This window comes from Idiotropiscis lumnitzeri, chromosome 1, assembly GCF_059441095.1.
Source record: "Idiotropiscis lumnitzeri isolate Australia: NSW breed Sydney's pygmy pipehorse chromosome 1, RoL_Ilum_1.0, whole genome shotgun sequence".
Lineage (NCBI taxonomy): Eukaryota > Metazoa > Chordata > Actinopteri > Syngnathiformes > Syngnathidae > Idiotropiscis > Idiotropiscis lumnitzeri.
In genome coordinates this window covers 2,032,323-2,054,333 of record NC_142391.1, presented here as the reverse complement: position 1 = coordinate 2,054,333, position 22,011 = coordinate 2,032,323, and the positions used below count along the sequence as shown (strand labels likewise).

General features: G+C 41.0%; 1 protein-coding gene and 12 non-coding genes across 13 annotated transcripts in view; 1 reads left to right on the top strand and 12 right to left on the bottom strand.

Annotated features, from left to right (window-relative positions):
- LOC148342630 (otoferlin-like) overlaps positions 1–17,032 on the top strand; it is a 34,411-nt gene extending 17,379 nt beyond the window's left edge. The window contains exons 22-42 of the mRNA XM_088303718.1: positions 1,659–1,820; positions 3,013–3,132; positions 3,646–3,807; positions 4,229–4,391; positions 4,666–4,739; positions 5,230–5,256; positions 5,357–5,488; positions 5,578–5,653; positions 7,606–7,724; positions 7,801–7,938; positions 9,364–9,489; positions 9,707–9,834; positions 9,902–10,072; positions 10,875–11,035; positions 11,118–11,260; positions 11,326–11,414; positions 12,772–12,870; positions 12,995–13,236; positions 14,182–14,360; positions 15,506–15,606; positions 16,772–17,032. Coding sequence (XP_088159844.1) covers positions 1,659–1,820; positions 3,013–3,132; positions 3,646–3,807; positions 4,229–4,391; positions 4,666–4,739; positions 5,230–5,256; positions 5,357–5,488; positions 5,578–5,653; positions 7,606–7,724; positions 7,801–7,938; positions 9,364–9,489; positions 9,707–9,834; positions 9,902–10,072; positions 10,875–11,035; positions 11,118–11,260; positions 11,326–11,414; positions 12,772–12,870; positions 12,995–13,236; positions 14,182–14,360; positions 15,506–15,606; positions 16,772–16,952 — 2,793 coding nt within the window. The 3' untranslated portion in view covers positions 16,953–17,032. The remainder of the gene's footprint in view (positions 1–1,658; positions 1,821–3,012; positions 3,133–3,645; positions 3,808–4,228; positions 4,392–4,665; positions 4,740–5,229; positions 5,257–5,356; positions 5,489–5,577; positions 5,654–7,605; positions 7,725–7,800; positions 7,939–9,363; positions 9,490–9,706; positions 9,835–9,901; positions 10,073–10,874; positions 11,036–11,117; positions 11,261–11,325; positions 11,415–12,771; positions 12,871–12,994; positions 13,237–14,181; positions 14,361–15,505; positions 15,607–16,771) is intronic.
- Positions 16,486–16,573, bottom strand: trnas-gcu (transfer RNA serine (anticodon GCU)). Its single transcript has one exon. It is a non-coding gene; the product is annotated as a tRNA-Ser (tRNA).
- Positions 17,033–17,590: 558 nt separating the features above from the next.
- trnas-gcu (transfer RNA serine (anticodon GCU)) lies at positions 17,591–17,672 on the bottom strand. The gene has a single exon. It is a non-coding gene; the product is annotated as a tRNA-Ser (tRNA).
- Positions 17,673–17,999: 327 nt separating this feature from the next.
- On the bottom strand, positions 18,000–18,081 carry trnas-gcu (transfer RNA serine (anticodon GCU)). The gene has a single exon. It is a non-coding gene; the product is annotated as a tRNA-Ser (tRNA).
- Positions 18,082–18,399: 318 nt separating this feature from the next.
- trnas-gcu (transfer RNA serine (anticodon GCU)) lies at positions 18,400–18,481 on the bottom strand. The gene has a single exon. It is a non-coding gene; the product is annotated as a tRNA-Ser (tRNA).
- A 331-nt stretch (positions 18,482–18,812) lies between these two features.
- trnas-gcu (transfer RNA serine (anticodon GCU)) lies at positions 18,813–18,894 on the bottom strand. The gene has a single exon. It is a non-coding gene; the product is annotated as a tRNA-Ser (tRNA).
- Positions 18,895–19,238: 344 nt separating this feature from the next.
- On the bottom strand, positions 19,239–19,320 carry trnas-gcu (transfer RNA serine (anticodon GCU)). The gene has a single exon. It is a non-coding gene; the product is annotated as a tRNA-Ser (tRNA).
- Positions 19,321–19,640: 320 nt separating this feature from the next.
- trnas-gcu (transfer RNA serine (anticodon GCU)) lies at positions 19,641–19,722 on the bottom strand. The gene has a single exon. It is a non-coding gene; the product is annotated as a tRNA-Ser (tRNA).
- Positions 19,723–20,162: 440 nt separating this feature from the next.
- Positions 20,163–20,244, bottom strand: trnas-gcu (transfer RNA serine (anticodon GCU)). Its single transcript has one exon. It is a non-coding gene; the product is annotated as a tRNA-Ser (tRNA).
- Positions 20,245–20,578: 334 nt separating this feature from the next.
- Positions 20,579–20,660, bottom strand: trnas-gcu (transfer RNA serine (anticodon GCU)). Its single transcript has one exon. It is a non-coding gene; the product is annotated as a tRNA-Ser (tRNA).
- Positions 20,661–20,980: 320 nt separating this feature from the next.
- Positions 20,981–21,062, bottom strand: trnas-gcu (transfer RNA serine (anticodon GCU)). The gene has a single exon. It is a non-coding gene; the product is annotated as a tRNA-Ser (tRNA).
- Positions 21,063–21,502: 440 nt separating this feature from the next.
- On the bottom strand, positions 21,503–21,584 carry trnas-gcu (transfer RNA serine (anticodon GCU)). The gene has a single exon. It is a non-coding gene; the product is annotated as a tRNA-Ser (tRNA).
- Positions 21,585–21,918: 334 nt separating this feature from the next.
- On the bottom strand, positions 21,919–22,000 carry trnas-gcu (transfer RNA serine (anticodon GCU)). The gene has a single exon. It is a non-coding gene; the product is annotated as a tRNA-Ser (tRNA).
- Positions 22,001–22,011: the final 11 nt, after the last annotated feature.

Genomic DNA, 22,011 nt, shown 5'->3' with positions numbered 1-22,011 from the left:
ATGAGCCAAGCATTTGCATTTTTGCTGACTGCTGCTTTTTACATTTGCTTTCCGATTGTTTCGGACGACAATGTTGGATAAGTAGAGTGTGAGACGTCTGGATGTCGTGACACAGAATTAAATGTGTAATTTGACAAAAGGCATGCAAGAGGAATAAGAAGCGCACACCAAGTGACAAAACAGTCCTCGACCCACTTGTGCCTGTTGCATTCCTTTGAGGGAATTTTGTGGGTTTTTTTTGTTTTTCTTCCAATGACAATCCTTATAACCACTAACTGCAAGAGAGATAATCACACAAGTGGAGGCATCGCTTCAACTGTTTTGCAGTACACTGGTTATTTTTTTTTTTTAACCTGCAACCCCCCACCCCCCTCTTTCATGTTTTTTATTGATTTGCTCTGAACAATCCGCCTGGAAACATGCGCCTCACGAGCCATGTTTTCAATACTTTGCTTTCATCAAAGTCAGACCTTACGAGTTTTCTTGTGCTGTGGCGAGTCATCAAAGTCGAATTTCCGCCCACCTGCGATAACAACTTTAAATTCTTGCAAATTTGTGTTGCGCATCTGCCGTATAACTGAGGTTCACAAACTCCAAAGGGGGATTTTGAACCTGGAAATGGCTAAAATGAGCCGAATGGGGCTGCTTCAAACCAAAATGGAAGAGCCCACTGTGTCGTTTCAGGCATGGCTTCCGGAGATTTCTTTTTGGACATGCCCGCCAAATGCCAAATGACACGTTGTTAATTTCAACGGGGTTCAGGGACTGAATTTTGTAATAAACCCACTGACCCAATAGGGCAGGGGTGGGCAAACCTTTTGATTGGCGGGCCACAATGGGTTCTAAAATTCGACAGAGGGGCCGGACCAGGAGCAAATTTTGGTAAATACATTTCATTTACATTTTTTCAAGTTTTTCTCAAGTTTTCTTCAAGTTTTTTCAAGTTTTTCAAGTCCGGGACGGATTATTATGTTTAATGGGCCGCATGTGGCCCCCGGGCCGTAGTTTGCCCACGCCTGCAATAGCGAGTCACAGTGTTAGAACCAAAATGGCAGACTTTCTGTCTATTTTCAGTCATGAATTGTTGAGACTTTTTTTGTGGGTCTACTCGTGACAGACATGCCGACGCCATTTCTTGTTGCTCGGTCAAACTGGCTTTGGGGGCTGACTTTTCAAATAAATGTCGCGTGCATTAGTGAACCGATGGTGATTCAAAGGGTTGTCCCTAAAATGGCTTTTCTGTTTTTGGTGGGCCAGACATGTCGACCAAATTTTATGATGCCCAGTCAATTTTTAAATAATTCTTGTGCAATACTGAACAAACGACAAGTCACAGTGTCAGTTGTCTCTCTAGTTCAGTCGCTTTTTTTCCCGCTAGGGACAGCTTGCATGGTTGCTGATGCACATTACCAAATCGGGACATTTATGCACTGCAAAAAAAAGAAAATAAAAAAGCTCAGTACCAGGCCGCAGACCTGCGCTTGAGGACCACATCTTCAAATTGGGCAGCAATTGGACCAAATTCTCTACAATTGGTTCACCTTTGAAGGATCCCTGGAAATGACCAAAATGATTCCTTCCTGCGTCTTTTCGGGCTTGAGACTTTTTTGTTTCTTGCCTAAGATAATATGATTGAAATCTTTGACTGGTTCTCTCAGGGTAAAGCGGACTTCATGGGCAGAACTTTTGCCAAGCCGGTGGTGAAGATGGCCGAGGAGCACTACGGTCCGCCGCGCTTCCCCCCTCAACTGGAATACTACCAGATCTACCGTGGGAACGGCATGGCTGGAGAGATGCTGGCTGCCTTCGAGCTGCTGCAGGTCAGTCAGGAACTGAATGCATCCCCAAAAATCTGTTGAATGTCATCACAAAAAGTGTTCTCGTAAGAATTGAGTTGCATTTTGTTCAAAAAGTATGCATTGTCCACAAGTCTATTGTACATACATTTTCTCAGTGGCGGGTTGTGCGTTTCCCACCTTCAGTAAAGTCCGACTTCGTCCGATTTCAACGAATCCCCCCTGATAATAGAATTTATGACACCGTGGTTGGACAAATAATATAGGGAGAGACACGCATTGAGTGTTGCACCACTTCGACTCACGAAAGAGCGTCTCTTGGAAGGTCCGTCTTGAAAATGGCCTCGCGAGCGTATCTGCAATTAAATCCGCACCTTTCCCACCTTTGGTGGTTTAAAAAAAGCAAGAATATATTTTGGATTTTCCAACGGTCGCCAGTTCCGACTTTCTGGTGTGTTGATTCCCCATAGCGCTGCCCGATCACAAAATGAACGTAAGGCCAGCGAGAAGGCCTTACTGTCACCAACTTGTGATCTGATTGGCTATCGCAACTGTCAATCAACTGTGAGAAACGTTGACATACACAGCACAGACGCGCGCCGCTAAAAATCTGAAAGATCAGCAAAAACGACTGTGCCGCTATATTATGAAATCTGCCTAGCAACACAAGATAGCTGAATTCTGATTGGACAAAAAAAATCTCACCCAGAAAAACACAACATAATGACATGAATTATATATATATATATATATATATATATATATATAAATTAAATTATCAATTATCATAAAAATTTGATTTCTTGATTATGTTAGGCCAGCAGAGAAGGCCTTGAAGGCCTGACCGCTCACCACTGCATTTGCTCACTGTAGAATGAAAACATCTTTTGAAATAATGCTAAGTGTAAAAAAAAAAAAATGGAGTGCCTTTTTTTGTCCCTTTTTTTATCTGTGACTGCATTTTTTTATTTTGCAGGAATATATATATATATATATATATATATATATATATATATATATATATAGATATATGCAGCTTTTCTGCCATGTTTCAAAGTTAAAATGAACAAAAAAAAAATTTGCGTGCCACTCACACTGGCGTGTGAATGTTAGGTGGTGGTTGGAGAGGCTGTAGGCAGCTGTGACTGCACTCCACCCCAGACTGTGAATGTCTTAACTTTATTTTTTTATTTATTTTTTTTATTATTATGGTCAGATTGGTCCAAATGGCAAAGCTGACCTTCCGCCTATCGACGGTCCTGCAGATTTGGACCGTGGCCCACTGCTGCCCGTTCCCATGGGAATCAGACCTGTTCTCAGCAAGTACAGAATTGAGGTAATAACAATGCTTTGTTAAATTAGACCATTTTCACGAGTATCTTAAAAGGCTTGAAAGTCACAATGTTAGTGGCATACAGGTGTAATATTACTAAAAAAAAAAAAAAAAAAAAAGCGAAAAGGTGAATAAACATGTAATACTACGAAAAAAAATTCCTTTTACATGATCGACGTTGAGAGAAAAGTCATAATTTAAAGCAAACTTCATGTTGCTGGATGTTGTTAGGTTTGTTGCTGCCCACTAGTGGCGGGGCATTGAAGTTCGCACGTTAGGTCAAAATTATGCTCGCAACACGAAGCGACAGCTGGTAACTCGAAAAAGCCACAAATGAAAAAATATAAGTTGGGCAACAAATCAAGGTCCCAATTTCGAAGCAATTGTAAATATTTAAATCAGCGGCGTCCGCGTTCTTTCCCTTTGAGTGGCAGGCGACTTGGTCTCTTTCTCTTTTATTGACTGCATGACTGAATCGAAGTGACCAATGTAACGAATTTCCCTTTGCCCCGGCAGGTCTTGTTCTGGGGTTTGAGGGACCTGAAAAGGGTCAACCTGGCTCAGGTGGACCGACCCCGCGTGGACGTGGAATGCGCCGGCAAGGGCGTCCAGTCGGCCCTCATTCCCAACTACAAGAAGAACCCCAACTTCAGCACGCTCGTCAAGTGCTTTGAAGTCGTACGTTCTTGTCCTGAAATATTCCAAATGTCCCAAAAGTTCAGATGTCCTAAATTAGGTCAGGATGGATTATAGAAAGATCAGGAAATAAATTTCACTTATAACAAGAAGCGACGTGAAAAAAAAAAATAATAAATTGAAATATTGTCATGAATCTACATTAGTCATATTAGAGAATAATGTTAAGGGAGGTTGAAATATGAAAAGAATAAAGTCAAAATTAAAGCTCCAAGCCAAACATATGATGGCGCTGTAATAATTAAATAATGTAATGTTTAATGTGCAAAACATTAAAGAGTTGCTCTGCATAATCTGCATGCAAAGTATTACAAATTCAAAGTCATTTCATCAAATGAGTACCAATTGACGGGTATAAATTTGAATAAACGCATAAATTAATATTGATTTGTGTGTCTTTCAGGATTTGCCCGAGAACGAGCTGCTTCACCCGCCTCTCAACATTCGCGTGGTGGACTGCAGGGCGTTTGGCCGCTACACCCTGGTGGGCTCCAACGCCGTAACCAGTCTCAGGAAGTTCATCTACAGGCCCTCCGACAAGCAGGCCAACAACTGGGCCACTTCAGGTACAATTGGAGCCAGCCAGCCGGCAGGCGCGGGAAAATAAATACGTGGAATTGCTCCCATTTCTGGACCAGTAATATAGCGCCGTCACTTGTTGCTAGGCAGATTTCATATTGCTCCAGAGACTGATGAAATCATAGCTACGCCCACTTGGCTTTTTGCAGCAATCGTACAGGAACAGGATCAAGTCAGACAGTTCACATTTTCAGTGACATCCTGCTTGTCTAAATCCGGCAGATATAATGGAATAAATAGCGCCGTTTTTTTGTCTTTCAGAGGAAATCATTGTGGTCAACATGGAACCCGAGGCCAATTTTAGGAAGGTGGACACAGTGGTCAAATTAGATTCAGTAAGTATTCAAACTTTTTTTTTTTTTTGGGAGAAAAATTAATCAAGTTGAAATGTTAAGAGAGGTCAGAGGTCATTTCTGATAGTAAAGTTGACACAATACAAACAATCAATCGCCATTCGAAAATGATCATACTCAGAGTATGAAGTTGAAATATGACAAGATGAGTCATCCGTAAAAGATTTTTGGGTGAAACTTAAATTTTTCAATTCAGCATTTAAACGTCATCATTCTCTGAGAATTCATTTCAAATTATGAAAAATTTGTTTTTCCGACAGTTGCGTATAAACTGTTCAAAGAATGAATGTCGCCGTTTTCCAAAAATATTTAAACTATTGCGACATTTGGAATATTATGAGAAAGAAGTCATAGACATAGTTTAGATGAAAGTCAGAGTCCAAGAATGAAATTAAAATGAAGACAGTCACGTGAAGGCCCTGTAAAATAATATTCAATCATGACCAGGAATAATGTTCCGTCTTTTTTGTAGTGCTCTGACGCCGTGGTGAAGGTTGAGGTAAGTCAAGTTGCTGCCATTACATTTTGGCTTGCACGTTAAATATGGAAATACACGGATGCAAAATGCATCTAACTGTTCCATTTTCCTGCACCAAAAGGACGACGACAAGGATGTAAAAGGGAGGAAGAAGAAGAGGAAGAAGGGCGACGAATTGGAAGACGATGGCCTGGATGAGAGCATGCTCGACTGGTGGTCCAAATATTTTGCCTCCATTGAGACCCTGGCAGAGGTGCGGTGCAGTCTCACTTGATATTTATTATTTTATTTGTGACACAGTAGTGCCATTTCAGGCCTTTAGTCAGTCTTCATTCTTCTAAGGCGCTAAAAGTTCAAGAGGGGGCGCTGTCGGATTCAGAAGACAAAGAAGACGCAGACTTGGCAGCAGATGGTGGAGGTACAGAATTTGAAAAAAAAATATATTGAATTTGTAGCGTGAGCCTTTTATTATTGAAGTGCGCAACAACCAGCGGCATACAGCAGAGCAAAAGACAAAGAGGCGTCTTCGATCTACATAAAGTCACAGCATGGAGTAACAGCGCCACCTATTGACAAAATTACTGTACTACAACTAAAAATAATCCACTTGAAAAGCCGTCATTTTACAGTTAAAAAGTCAGTTCTATTCAGGGAAAAAAGTTGTAACATTACAAAAATACAATTAAAAAAAGAAAAAAATAAGACAATTTCAAAGAAAAAAATTTAAAATGATATACAATACAAAATATTACGTGTATAAAATAGCAAATAAAAAACGAGAATAAAGACAAAATGGCAAGGAAAGGATTTTAACAGTGTTTTAATATTTTTGTCATTATTTTTATTATTATTATTATTTCCTACATTATTTACTTTTTTCGTCAAATTCTACTCTTTCATTTTCAGCTGTTTTTGGTCACTTTTTAGCATCATAAAGTAAACAATATTAAACGGCAGATGATTTTTGAGCGTATAAGAAAAAATAGGTCTAATATTCCAATAGTCAAAGTTGTAATTTCAAGACTCAAGTTGCAAAAAAATATTTAAAAAATATAAAATCTCACGAGACTAATATTAAGTATATTAAAGTGATCATAATATTAGTACAATAAAGGTAAAATATTAAAACAACAATTTTATAAGAATAAAATTGCACATTAATGTGAAAAAGGATTCACAAGATTTTACAAGAAAAAAAGTCAAATTAATGCAAAAAAAAAATTTGGAGACAAAGTAAGAGTAAAGCCGTAAAATTAACATAAAAAAGTAGTTGTGAAAATAAAGTCAGATTTTTGATCTTCTTGTTTGCCTTGGAAAATTTGTTTTATTGTAACTTTTACGATCCACCCATTTTTGTCACTTTGATGTTGACTTTATGAAACCACAATTTTTGTTGTATCGTAAATTTATAGGCAACGTCGGATTTGCCTGGTCGGTCAATGTCGTCTCACTAACCTTGTCTAACTTGTTTCAGTAGCAAGAGCCTGTGCCAGACACCCACAATGCATCGTGTGTCGGGACGCTGACATGAATCCAAATCTCACGCATGTGGCCCCCGAAATGCACGCAACCATATGCCGCCATGAAAGTTGTCCGTTAGCAAAATTGTGTCATGCTTCATTTTGGGAAATATAGTTGAACCTCCAAAATTTGGTAGAAAAAATTTAGGAGTCCTGAAAAAAAAAACACTTAAAGAAAAACCCAGTTTTAACTTCACAAGTCACATTTCATGCACTTTGAATTTGAAGGGATTCAAAGAACTGGATAATAGATCTGGAAAAAAAAAACAACAAAAAAAACCCGTATATTTTTAAAACAATTTTCACATCAGTGTTTTGAAATGACAACAAAAGTATTTTGCAAATTTTTAACCACTTGTACAAGAGATGTACAACAGCAGTACACAATGTTAGCTGCATGAAGATGAAATTTGCCACATTTTGACCAAGATTATTCACATAAATAAAAAAAGGGGACCTAGCACAGAACCCTGCAGCACACCCTTGTAAACAGATGTAATCTCAGCGCACACATCATCCCAAAAAAGTCGCAATGAAATTAAACAGTCGGCCATTTTGGTTTAGAGGCGGCCATTTTGTGTGAATCACAAGGCTCGATGAACTCCACCTAAAAAAAAATTGCCGTGAAAAAAATAATCCCAAACTTGACTTTGGTGGTTCCTCTGTGTGCTTTATAAACAGGAGGGGATGAATTGTTTACCCGCGCTACTCTAGTCGGCTTGTTTCTACACACTGAGCAGTCGCCGACAACTTTCATGTTGGAATTCATGTCTCGAGTGCTGTGCTCCCTTTTTACCTCCTCCCCGACACCCTCCTTATCCCTTTCTCCTCATCTTCACGGCTAACTCAGACATCAAACCTGATGACTTCCCCGTAAAAGGCAGCAAGAGGGGCAAAGGGAAGAAGGACAAGAAGAAGGCGACCGTCGACCCGGCAGAGAAGAAAAAGCCAAAACTGGACGAGCTCAAAGTAGGCACCCGTCAACGTGTCGTTGAACCCACCATTGTTTTTTTTTTTTTCCAAAGTCTTTTAATTGTCTCACAAGGTGTACCCGAAAGAGCTGGAGAGTGAGTTTGACAACTTTGAGGACTGGCTGCACAGTTTCAACCTCTTCAGGGGAAAAGGCGGCGACGACGATGACCAGAACGGCTCGGATGAAGACAGGATTGTTGGCAAATTCAAAGTAAGACAATTTGGAAATAATTCCTGTGTGTGTGTGCGTGTGCGTGTGGGGGGGGGGGGTTGACAATACCTTGAACTTGACAAATAAGAGAGGCAACAAATTACCCTTATAAGATTAAAATTCTTCCATTATAATTAACAAAAACAAAAAAAAAAAATCAGGAGTTGAGCTGCAAAAGACAGGATGCAATATCGCACAAAAAACAAGTTGTAATGTTGAAAATAAATACAATGTTAGGAGAGGCAAGAGTACATTCAAGTTAAAAAGTCTCTTTTTATATTTATAAGAAACGTTGTCTTTGCTTATCAAATAAATGAGGTTGTAATTATGGAAAAAAAATTGCAACTGAAAAAAAAAGTAATAAAGGGGGAAAGGACCCAACAGTAGTCGACAAAAGAGCCTTAAAATATTACGAGAAACTGTCAACATACCGTCTTTTCCGGACTACAAGCCGCTACTTTTTTTCCTGGATGTTGAACCATGCGGCTAATACAACGGTACGGCTTTTCTGTGGAGTTTTCTTTCACCAGTAGGGGGTGCTCTAATGTTCCGAAAATACGCTAAATGAATCGCGATTTTTTTTTTCTCTTGCGTTTGTTCGGTTTAAATGAGCAAAGTTGTTGCTGCGTTAAAAGGCACTGTTTTTAAGAATCTGTTTATGCAGCTTTATGTGCATTCACAGTACAAAATCGTTCTGTATAACATCTCATTTTTTTATCATGGAAAACTGCGTGTGTGTGTGTGTATATATATATATATATATGGGCTGTCAAAATTAAAGCATTAACTCAGGTGATTAATTCAAAACATTTTAACTCACTTCACTCAGTTTGATTTACTTAAAAAATAATTTGCATACTTTGCAAATATTGTGCCATATTAGTTGTCTTTAGCACGTTTTAGAACGAAACACTGTATTTAAGTTACCACTGATTGATTGATATATATGAATATAGATTATATGAATATAGATATATATGTATATATATATATATATATATATATATATATATATATATATATATATTTATTTTTTAAATTTATTTTATTTTTTTTAATTTTAAATTTTTTTTCCCCCCAAAAAGAGTTGCTGCGGCTTATAGTCTGGAAAATACGGTACTTGAAAAGTGTTCAAGAAAAAGTGGCAATCTCATGGTAAAAAGGTTGTAACATTCTGTGAAATCAGCCAAATAAAACCTGAGAATCAAGTCCTAAAATGACGTGGCAATTATACAATAAAAAAGTCATACTTTTATGAAACTAATGTAAAAAGTTGTCATTGCAAGAATAAAGTCTCAATAGTACAAAATTGGATTGTTGCAGATATAATAAATTGTCCCGAAAGTTGTGACTGCGTGTTTGTTGGAATGCTTTGAGAATTCTGAAAAGCATTACAAATGATTTTTCATTTTGATTTCACAACAGGGCTCGCTGTGCATGTACAAAGTGTCGGACGAGCTGCCCCGAGACTTTGACTCCAACATGGGGATGTTCCAGAATATTCCGCACAATGATCCCATCAACGTCCTGGTGCGGGTTTACATCATCAGGGTAAGGCAACATCCACCGGAGTTTGGCCAATCAAAATGTTGTCTATGTGTCCTGAGGTTAGTTTTATTTCATTTTCTATTAGTTTTAGCATTAGTTTTAATTTGTTTTTAAATTCTCAAACAAAAAACAGTTTCTTCCAGACAGTAATGCCAAAATAAATTTCACATAAACTCCAATGGGATGTCAAATAAAAAAAATTCTCACTCTCTGGTGGCAGGCGACCGATCTTCATCCGGCAGACATCAACGGCAAAGCCGATCCGTACATCGCCATCAAACTGGGAAAGAATGAAGTGAAGGATAAGGAGAACTACATCTCCAAGCAGCTCAATCCGCTATTTGGAAAGTAAGGACAAAAAGTGCGCCACTTGGAAAACATAATTTTTGTGTCACTCACTTTTTCGTCCTGCAAGATCCTTCGACATCGAGGCCACGTTCCCCATGGACTCCACCCTCACCGTGTCCATCTACGACTGGGACCTGGTGGGAACTGACGACCTGATCGGCGAGACCAAGCTGGACCTGGAGAACCGCTTCTACAGCAAGCACCGGGCCACATGCGGCGTCACGGCCAGCTACGCTAAGTAAGCAATGTGGCCACCCGCACAAGTGGCGCAAATCATTGATGGCATACGTCGCTGCCATTTTGCTTCATTCTTGCCACTCGACATTGGTGGGCGGTGAAAGGCCTTCAAGGCCTTCTCTGATGGCCTAACATCATCAAGAAATCAGGATCATTTTCTATCCTAGTGTTAAATTTTTAGGTGAGAGTTTTTATCCAATCAGATCTCAGCTTGCTCGTGTTGCCGGGCAGATTTCACAACACCAGTAGCACGCATTATTCGTCCGAGGCCCTCCCATAAAATCGTGCGGGTGTCTGTTCTGTCTTTTACAGTTGATAGCCATTGCGATAGCCAAGCAGATCACGAGTTGATGACAGTAAGGCCTTCTCGCTGGCCTTACGTTGAAGGTGATCAGCGCTGCTTGTGATTGGCTACTCACTCGTGAGGGGGCGGCGCTATGCGGAATCAACACACCCGGAAGTTGAAACTGGCGACCGTTCGAAAATGTAAAATATATTCTTGTTTTTTTAAACTACAATGGCCGAAGGAGGGAATTTAATTGCAGATACACTTGCCAGGCCATTTTCAAAACGGACCTTTCATGAGAAGCTAGGTCGTCCAACACTCGTACCAGTCGTGTCACATGATTTTGGTTCATTCGATACATCCAACGCATTGTTCTTATTGTCTTATTTGATTTTTTTTTTTTTTTAAATCATCCCACTGCCCAAAATACGAGCCGCCCCGCGAAGATTTACACTGTGCCTCACGCCAAACTTGCGCTGGCCACGAAAATACCGCCCTTTGTGTTTGTGCTCCGTAGCCACGGTTACAACATCTGGAGGGACCCCATGAAGCCCACCCAGATCCTGGCTAAGTTGTGCAAGGACGGCAAATTGGAGGGACCTCACTACGGGCCGAGTGGGCGGGTCAAAGTGGAGAACCGCGTCTTCATGGCGTCCACCGAGATCGAGGATGAAAACGGTAAAAAGCTTTTTTTTTTTTTTTTTTTTTGTGCCGCGCTTGTTTATTTTGCGGAAATGAAGAAAAACATGATTGCGGTCAGGTCTCAAGAAGCAGACCAATGAGCACCTGGCGCTGACGGTGCTCAAGCACTGGGAGGAAATCCCGCGGGCGGGCTGCAAATTGGTGCCGGAGCACGTGGAGACCAGGCCGCTCCTGCACCCGGACAAACCGGGAATCGAACAAGTAAACGATGAGTCATCTCACGTTTTGAAAATCAATACATTTTGTGCTCAATTTTGCATCCACAGGGCAGAATTGAGATGTGGGTGGACATGTTCCCCAAGGACATGACAGCACCTGGTCCCGCCTTGGACATCGCGCCCAGGAAACCCAAAAAGTATGGAACAAACATACTTTTTTTTCCATGTATTTTGTAATGCCCACCCAACATTTAAATGATCAAAAGTAGAGGTGCATTATTTGAGCTTAACATTTTCTTAAAATTCATCTTTGTTCACTTCCTTAATTAATTTGGGGAAAGAGACCGACAATGGATGACTGGATTGATGTGGATAAGGAGATTTTCACCATGGAGAAGATTTCTTTTGCTCTTAAGCTACAATTGGACGTATTCTACTTCACATGGTCCAAGTGGACCGAATATGTCAAGCCTATACCAAGTGACTTTGTTTAATTTAAACGTGTACATTTTTCTTTGTAGAACTATAGCGATGTGAGAGGTTCCTCTGCTCCTCCGATAGTTAGCCTGTTTTTATTAATTTTTTTTGGCACAAAATGGAAAAGCAATAAAAAATTGTAACTCTTTTTTTCCTTTTACAATTGAATATGTAACGGGCTTTTCAATAATAAAAACAAAATTAAAAAAATAATTTGGGAAATAATCCTGCAGATATAATCTATTAATTTTTCTGAATCTACTAAATTATAGATTCAAAAAATACTTACACAATTTACAATATAATTGATTTGTATAGAACATTTAAGATTTATTTAGTTTATTAACTCAAACTCATAATTAACTCATCCACTACCAGCTGTCAGGTTTAACATGCCCTGACGCCTTTTTACACTGGGAATTATTTACTAAATAATGATGGCTGAAAAACAGAAGCAATCAAGCAAAGTTTTGTTTTACCACCCGCGGATGGGAGAGAGAGAGAGAGAGAGAGACCGGAACAGGCATCTTGCCCACTCAGCCTCGCACACTTCTCTCTGTCTATCGCTCGTACGCTCAGGTCTTTTATTAACAACTTAAAGCAAACAAAAAAAGGGCGACTGTCTTAGGGAGGCAGTAAAGCATAAAAACTAAACACCAGGAGACAGGCCCCAGTGAGCAATGGTGGTCTGTCCCAGGCTAACCTAATTATCAGAGACTCCAGCAGGCAGGAAATCGTCAATCATGACTGCGAAGGTCAGTTTAACTAAACTAAGAGAAAAAGGAAGTATGTGCATGTGTTCCAGCTGTGCGTGTGTGTGCTAAAGCAATAAAATGAGTGTCTTTGTGTATACAATTATTACTGATACAAATAGTGTATAAAACATGATTATAAATACACAAAATTGATGACATATCCTCACACCAGCCGAGTAAAAAAAAAAATAAAATTGGTCTTTGACGTCTTTAGTCGTCAATGGTAGTAAATGAGTTAAAAGTATAAATCAATTAAAAAAAAACAACTTCTGACATTACCTGACTTGGCTTTTGAAAGGATTATTTTTTGCGTCCACTTTAGGTTTGAGCTGCGGGTCATCATTTGGAACACGGATGAAGTGGTCCTGGAGGACGATGACATCTTCACCGGAGAGAAATCCAGCGACATATTTGTCCGAGGGTAAAACTAACACCTTGGTTTTTAGCCCCAAATGCATCACCTTGTTTTTTTTTCTTTTTTGGGATTTTTTTTTGGGGGGGGGATTGGATTTATTTTTTGAATTTCAATTTGTGTCCTGCTCCAGATGGCTCAAGGGGCAACAGGAGGACAAGCAGGACACGGACGTCCACTACCACTCCATCACCGGCGAGGGCAACTTCAACTGGCGCTTCATCTACCCCTTCGACTACCTGATGGCCGAGGAGAAGATCGTCATCTCCAAGAAGGAGTCCATGTTCGCCTGGGACGAGACCGAGTACAAGATCCCGGCCCGCCTCAACCTGCAAGTGTGGGACGCTGACCACTTCTCTGCCGACGACTTCCTAGGTAATTTCAGAACCGTCAGTCAACCAAAAATGTGCTTCCCCACTCAAATACTTTTTTTTTTTTTTATAATTGCCCACTTCAATATCATTTTGAATTCATTCTACAATTTGACAGTTGAAAAGAAATTTACAGTAAGAAAAAAAACACTAAATTACTAATTTTATTGTTTGCCAATTTTTATATTTTTGACAAAGTAAAAATAAAAATAAATCCATAAAGTATATTGCTTTATACTTTAGTTGGGCAAATTGAATATGTTAGGAAAGTGAGGAAGGAAGAAAAGAAAGATGAAATGAAAGAAGGGAAGAGGAAAGCAAGCAAGTGACAGCAGGTTGGACAGAAGGAATGAAAAATTGAAAGATGCAATTCAAAGGAAAGAAGGGAGCAAAAGGGAGGACCAAATAAGAAAGCAACTGAACCGCCTCCCAAAGACGTATTTATACGTCTTAGCCTTTTTTTTTTTACGTCACAGCTCCGTGTTTTTATATTAGAACACAATATTCTGTTGGCCTCGCAAAATCCGTCAAAATCCCAAAAAACGCTGGAATTGAGGGGTTTCCTCTCGTGAAAATTTCTGGGATTAAATGAGTTAATAAGTAAAGAAGAAGCGAAAGGAAGGAAGGAAGAAATGAAACAAGCAAAAGAAGCACAAAAGAAAATCAGGAAGAAATGAAACGAGATAGCAAAGAAAAGCAAGAAGGGGGGACAGAAAAGAATGAAGGGAAAAAGTAAACAGGAGGGGGGGAAGAGAAAGAAAAACCAATTGGAGAAAAGAGCAAAAGAAAAGCAGACAGAAATGGTATCGGAGGAAGGAAATTAAAAAAAAAAAAGCAAGAAAAGTGTAAATGCGATAATAAGGAAGGAAGTAAAGGAAAAAATTGATGGAAGGGAGAAAGAAAATATTTTCTGCGGCGTCAAGCCCACAGCTCGTTCACGTGCTAACAGGTGCGATGGAGCTGGACCTGAACCGTTTCCCGCGCGGCGCAAAGACGGCCAAGCAGTGCACCATCGAGATGGTGACCAACGAGGCCGACATGCCCACCGTGTCCATCTTCAAGCAGAAGCGGATCAAAGGATGGTGGCCTTTCGTGGCTCGCAACGAGGACGACGAGTTTGAACTCACGGTAGGTTGACAGCTGCGACATCACCAATCTTGTGTCCCGCAAAAATCATCTCATTAAATCTGTTAATGCGAGTCCGTCACTCGATTCACGTGAGTTTGTTGTGTTTGCGACTCGACCGATTCTGTCGTTGTTACCAGGAAATCCTCTTGACTCCAGTCAGTGCCCCAAATCCTCTGATTCGGTTTTTGGGGAGTCTTGGGGCGATTCACCGGAACCGATGGGGATGGCGAAAATATTTCGTTAACGCCCCTTTTTTTTTTCATGACGATAACGAGACATTGACGAGCTAAACGAGGTTCTTTGATGACGAAAACATGGCGTGACGTACGTGAATTTTCGTTGACGTTCGAAACTATACAAAGACTTATTTGAGTTTTCATCGAGTAAAACTAGACAAAAACTATCACGAATCGGAATGACTACCCTATTTTACGGACTATAAGCCGCTACTTTTTTCCTGGATTTTGAACAATGCGGCTAATACAATGGTGCCGCTTTTCTGTGGATTTTTTTTTCACCAGTAGGGGCGCTCTATAGATCAGATAATACGCTAAATAAATCTGGATTTTTTTTTCGCTCTTGGGTCTGTTCTGTTTTGATAAGTTGTTGCTGTGTTAAAAGGCAAGGTTTTAACAATCTCTTTAGGTACTTTTATGTGCATTCTCAGTACAAAATCGTTCTGTAAAAGCAGTAAACTAATATTTTCAACATGGAAAACTGCAACCTATATATTTTTTTTGTTTGTCGTTTCTCCCCCAAAAAGTTGCTGCGGCTTATGTGCAGGTGCGCCTTATAGTCTGGAAAATATGGTAAATGTAGCGAAAACTAAGCATTTTTGTCCAAAAGACTAAATCAAAATCTAAAATGCCTGCCAAAAACAACACGGCTGAGCGCAGTGTCCCAAAATCCTCCAATTCTGCGACGTTTCCAGTCTTTTGATAGAATCCATCGAAATCATTTGAATAAGTCACCCGATTCAACTGAGTCGACTGAGTCTGTTCACTTTGAAATTTTTTTGTGGTGACTCTGTTCACTCGAGTCAATGAGTGCTCAGTGTTTTAAATTCATTGGCGCGTCCAAGTGTTTGCTTCCCGTTTGTTGCAATTCGTATTAACATGCGCCATATTTTGTGTTTGTGGTGCCAGGGCAAAGTTGAGGCAGAGCTACACCTTCTGACTGGTGAAGAGGCGGAGAAATGCCCGGCCGGCGAAGGACGCAACGAGCCTGAACCTCTGGAGAAACCCAAGTATGAAGAAACTTCTAATTTCTGTCCCAGAATAAGCCGTCACGGTCTCGTCTGGCAACTCAAAAGTGTCGAGAGCACAAATGTGTCAAACTCTGGTCCTTGGAGGGCTCCTAACCTGCAGGTTTTAGACGTTTCCCCTCCTCCAGGACTCCTGATTCAAATCATCAGGATCGGTATGAAGCTTCCACAAGCTGCTCCTGGTCCACGGTGAAATAAACAACGCAAAAAGTAAAAATAATCAGTCTACCATCAAATCCACATGTTCATAAGAAGTCCAAATTCCCAGGATGAACTTTAAAGCTGCATAAAAAAATGGTCAATTTATTTCCTTCGATGAACCACACAATGCAAAGTGACAACGGGGGGGTGTGTTGATTCCGCATAGCGCTGCCCCCTCACGAGTGAGCATCCAATCACAAAACGCGTTCATCACCTTCAATGTAAGGCCAGCGTGAAAGCTCACTGTCTTCAATTCGTGATCTGATTGGCTATCGCAACTGTCTACCAACTGTAAAAGGCACCTTGAGACAAGGAACAGACGCCCGGACGAATAGTGCGGGCTACTGTTATTGTGAAATCTGCCTAGCAACACAAGCAAGCTGAATTCTGATTGGATAAAAACTCACAAAAAACACAACACTAGGATATAACAAGACATCAATGTGAAGACTATGATCAGGATTTCTTGATGATGTTAGGCCATCAGACAAGGCCTCTCAGGCCTTGACCGCCCACCATGGATGCAAATACGATAGTGTTTTGCTATGGTGCAGCTTCTTGTAACATGCTACGAGAGGAGCAATACACCGAAAGCAGTCCTTGACTTTGAGAACTCAGCCCTCCTATCTAAGATATCTCTATCTACTGCCAAAAAATAGACGACAAGGATGGGATTCGAACCCACACGTGCAGAGCACAATGGATTAGCAGTCCATCACCTTAACCACTCGGTGAAGGACACCTTGTCCCAAAATGCATGTATGAAGTCGTAAACTATGCAGTAGTGTATGAATCAAAACTGGTGGAACAAAATAAAAAATAAAAAACCTTCCTATGTATATTACAATGCTGACTGATTATACGCAACTTGATCCGACACAACATGCAATCCAGTTGGTGACAATGTGACATGACACAATGCGATGTGTGTTTTATGTTCCTGCCGCCGTCCCGACACCAGCCTTCTGTGGTTCCTCACTCCCTTCAAAGCCGTTAAACACTTGGTGTGCACGCAGTACAAGTGGCTGGCCATCAAGATTGTCACGGCTCTCCTGATGCTGGCCCTGCTGGCCATTTTCCTCTATAGCATGCCGGGTTACATGGTCAAGAAAATGCTGGGAGCCTGACAACCTCGGGGAAAGAAAAAAAAAAAAGAGAGAGAAGGTTCCGGCAGTTTTCACGATAACCCGTTGGCCGCTCGCTGCCTCTTTCACCCCACCCTTCCTCTCTCAGTCTTTCTTAACCCCTTTATTACTATGTCCCGTGAATTCGAAAACAACATGATACGATACGGTATGATATCAAGCGATGTGTTTTAATATCTTATTAGATGATAAACGAAAGCTAAATACCGCCGGGGATGGGTTTCAAACCCATGCGTGCAGAGCACAATGGAGTAGCAGTCCATCACCTTAACTACTCGGTCACCTCATCTTGTCCTACTGCTTCGGACGTTTTTAGGAACTGTTAGGAACCGGTTTGGAACTCCGGAGTGAATTTAGGAACTGTTTAGGAACTGGACATTACAAATTGTTTGAAAATTTTTAGGAACGCAACGTTGTTCGGAGCTGTTCGGACTTGGTTAGGAACAGAACTACAAACTGCTTGGACATTGTCAGGAACTGTTAGGAACTCAATGTTTTCAGGAACTGTTCGGACTTGGTTACTTGCTAAACTGGTGTATGACATACTCTATAATGCATCATAGTACATGTTGATAATATTATTTGTACCTGTTAGAAGCAGGAAATCTAAAGCTAAACACCGACGAGGATGGGACTCGAACCCATGCGTGCAGAGCACAATGGATTAGCAGTCCATCACCTTAACCACTCGGTCACCTCGTCTTGTCCTACTCCGTCGGACGTTGTTAGGAACTGTTAGGAACCGGTTTGGAACGAGTGAATTTAGGAACTGGTTAGGAACTCGACATTACAAATTGTTTGAAAATTGTTAGGAACGCAACGTTGTTAGGAGCTGTTCGGACTTGGTTAGGAACAGAACTACAAACTGCTTGGACATTGTCAGGAACTGTTAGGAACTCAATGTTTTCAGGAACTGTTCGGACTTGGTTACTTGCTAAACTGGTGTATGACATACTCTGGGATGTATCATAGTACATGTTGATAATATTATTTGAACCTCTAAGAAGCAGGAAATCTAAAGCTAAACACCGACGAGGATGGGATTCGAACACATGCGTGCAGAGCACAATGGATTAGCAGTCCAGCACCTTAACCACTCGGTAACCTCGTCTGTCCCTCTGTTGTGGATGTTGTTGCAAACTGTTAGGGCTCGGTTAGGAACTGGACTACAAACTGAAAATTGTTTGGAACTGTTAGGAACGCGACGTTGTTAGGAGCTGTTCGGACTTGGTTAGGAACAGAACTATAAACTGCTTAGACATTGTGTGGAACTGTTAGGAGCTCAATGTTTTTAGGAACTGTTGAGAATTAGGAACTGTTCGGACTTGGTTACTTGCTAAACTGGTGTATGACATACTCTATAATGCATCATAGTACATGTTGATAATATTATTTGAACCTGAGAAGCAGGAAATCTAAAGCTAAACACTGACGAGGATGGGATTCGAACCCATGTGTGCACAGCACAATGGATTAGCAGTCCATCACCTTAACCACTCGGTCACCTCATCTTGTCCTACTGCTTCGGACGTTTTTAGGAACTGTTAGGAACCGGTTTGGAACTCCGGAGTGAATTTAGGAACTGTTTAGGAACTGGACATTACAAATTGTTTGAAAATTTTTAGGAACGCAATGTTGTTCGGAGCTGTTCGGACTTGGATAGGAACAGAACTACAAACTGCTTGGACATTGTCAGGAAATGTTAGGAACTCAATGTTTTCAGGAACTGTTCGGACTTGGTTACTTGCTAAACTGGTGTATGACATACTCTATAATGCATCATAGTACATGTTGATAATATTATTTGTACCTGTTAGAAGCAGGAAATCTAAAGCTAAACACCGACGAGGATGGGACTCGAACCCATGCGTGCAGAGCACAATGGATTAGCAGTCCATCACCTTAACCACTCGGTCACCTCGTCTTGTCCTACTCCGTCGGACGTTGTTAGGAACTGTTAGGAACCGGTTTGGAACGAGTGAATTTAGGAACTGGTTAGGAACTCGACATTACAAATTGTTTGAAAATTGTTAGGAACGCGACGTTGTTAGGAGCTGTTCGGACTTGGTTAGGAACAGAACTACAAACTGCTTGGACATTGTCAGGAAATGTTAGGAACTCAATGTTTTTAGGAACTGTTGAGAATTAAGAACTGTTCGGACTTGGTTACTTGCTAAACTGGTGTACGACATACTCTATAATGCATCATAGTACATGTTGATAATATTATTTGAACCTCTAAGAAGCAGGAAATCTAAAGCTAAACACCGACGAGGATGGGATTCGAACCCATGCGTGCAGAGCACAATGGATTAGCAGTCCATCACCTTAACCACTCGGTCACCTCGTCTGTCCCTCTGTTGCGGATGTTGTTGCAAACTGTTAGGGCTCGGTTAGGAACTGGACTACAAACTGAAAATTGTTTGGAACTGTTAGGAACGCGACGTTGTGAGGAGCTGTTCGGACTTGGTTAGGAACAGAACTATAAACTGCATAGACATTGTGTGGAACTGTTAGGAACTCAATGTTTTTAGGAACTGTTGAGAATTAGGAACTGTTCGGACTTGGTTACTTGCTAAACTGGTGTATGACATACTCTATAATGCATCATAGTACATGTTGATAATATTATTTGAACCTCTTAGAAGCAGGAAATCTAAAGCTAAACACCGACGAGGATGGGATTCGAACCCATGTGTGCACAGCACAATGGATTAGCAGTCCATCACCTTAACCACTCGGTCACCTCGTCTGTACCTCTGTTGTGGACGTTGTTGCAAACTGTTAGGGCTCGGTTAGGAACTGGACTACAAACTGAATATTGTTAGGAACTGTTTGGACTCAGTTTGGATCTATGGAGTGAACGTTAGGAACTGGTTAGACGTTACAAACTGAACATTGTTAGGAACTGTTAGGACTTGGTTACTTGCGAAACTGGTGCATGACATACTCTCGTCCTGTCCCACCGCTTTGGACGTTGTTAGGAACTGTTAGGACTCGCTGAGGAACCGGACAGGAGTTGTTGAACATTGTTAGAAACTGTTAGAACGTTAGGAAATCAATGTTGTTAGGAACTGTTCGGACTTGATTCCAGGTAATACAGGTGTATGACATACTCTACGATGCATCACAGTACACATTGATACTATATTAATTGTACCTGGCATTAGACGGAAATCAGAAGCTAAACACCGACGAGGGTGGGATTCGAACCCGCGCGTGCAGAGCACAACGGATTAGCAGTCCATCACCTTAACTACTCGGTCACCTCGTCTTGTCCCACTCCGTCCGACGTTGTTAGGAACTGTTAGGAACCGGTTTGGAACGAGTGAATTTAGGAACTGGTTAGGAACTCGACATTACAAATTGCTTGAAAATTGTTAGGAACGCGACGTTGTAAGGAGCTGTTCGGACTTGGTTCGGAACAGAACTACAAACTGCTTGGACATTGTCAGGAAATGTTAGGAACTCAATGTTTTTAGGAACCGTTGAGAATTCTGAACTGTTCGGACTTGGTTACTTGCTAAACTGGTGTATGACATACATGTGTGTACATGTTGATAATATTATTTGAACCTCTAAGAAGCAGGAAATCTAAAGCTAAACACCGACGAGGATGGGATTCGAACCCATGCGTGCAGAGCACAATGGATTAGCAGTCCATCACCTTAACCACTCGGTCACCTCGTCTGTCCCTCTGTTGCGGATGTTGTTGCAAACTGTTAGGGCTCGGTTAGGAACTGGACTACAAACTGAAAATTGTTTGGAACTGTTAGGAACGCGACGTTGTGAGGAGCTGTTCGGACTTGGTTAGGAACAGAACTATAAACTGCATAGACATTGTGTGGAACTGTTAGGGACTCAATGTTTTTAGGAAGTGTTGAGAATTAGGAACTGTTCGGACTTGGTTACTTGCTAAACTGGTGTATGACATACTCTATAATGCATCATAGTACATGTTGATAATATTATTTGAACCTCTTAGAAGCAGGAAATCTAAAGCTAAACACCGACGAGGATGGGATTCGAACCCATGTGTGCACAGCACAATGGATTAGCAGTCCATCACCTTAACCACTCGGTCACCTCGTCTGTACCTCTGTTGTGGACGTTGTTGCAAACTGTTAGGGCTCGGTTAGGAACTGGACTACAAACTGAATATTGTTAGGAACTGTTTGGACTCAGTTTGGATCTATGGAGTGAACGTTAGGAACTGGTTAGACGTTACAAACTGAACATTGTTAGGAACTGTTAGGACTTGGTTACTTGCGAAACTGGTGCATGACATACTCTCGTCCTGTCCCACCGCTTTGGACGTTGTTAGGAACTGTTAGGACTCGCTGAGGAACCGGACAGGAGTTGTTGAACATTGTTAGAAACTGTTAGAACGTTAGGAAATCAATGTTGTTAGGAACTGTTCGGACTTGATTCCAGGTAATACAGGTGTATGACATACTCTACGATGCATCACAGTACACATTGATACTATATTAATTGTACCTGGCATTAGACGGAAATCAGAAGCTAAACACCGACGAGGGTGGGATTCGAACCCGCGCGTGCAGAGCACAACGGATTAGCAGTCCATCACCTTAACTACTCGGTCACCTCGTCTTGTCCCACTCCGTCCGACGTTGTTAGGAACTGTTAGGAACCGGTTTGGAACGAGTGAATTTAGGAACTGGTTAGGAACTCGACATTACAAATTGCTTGAAAATTGTTAGGAACGCGACGTTGTAAGGAGCTGTTCGGACTTGGTTCGGAACAGAACTACAAACTGCTTGGACATTGTCAGGAAATGTTAGGAACTCAATGTTTTTAGGAACCGTTGAGAATTCTGAACTGTTCGGACTTGGTTACTTGCTAAACTGGTGTATGACATACATGTGTGTACATGTTGATAATATTATTTGAACCTCTAAGAAGCAGGAAATCTAAAGCTAAACACCGACGAGGATGGGATTCGAACCCATGCGTGCAGAGCACAATGGATTAGCAGTCCATCACCTTAACCACTCGGTCACCTCGTCTGTCCCTCTGT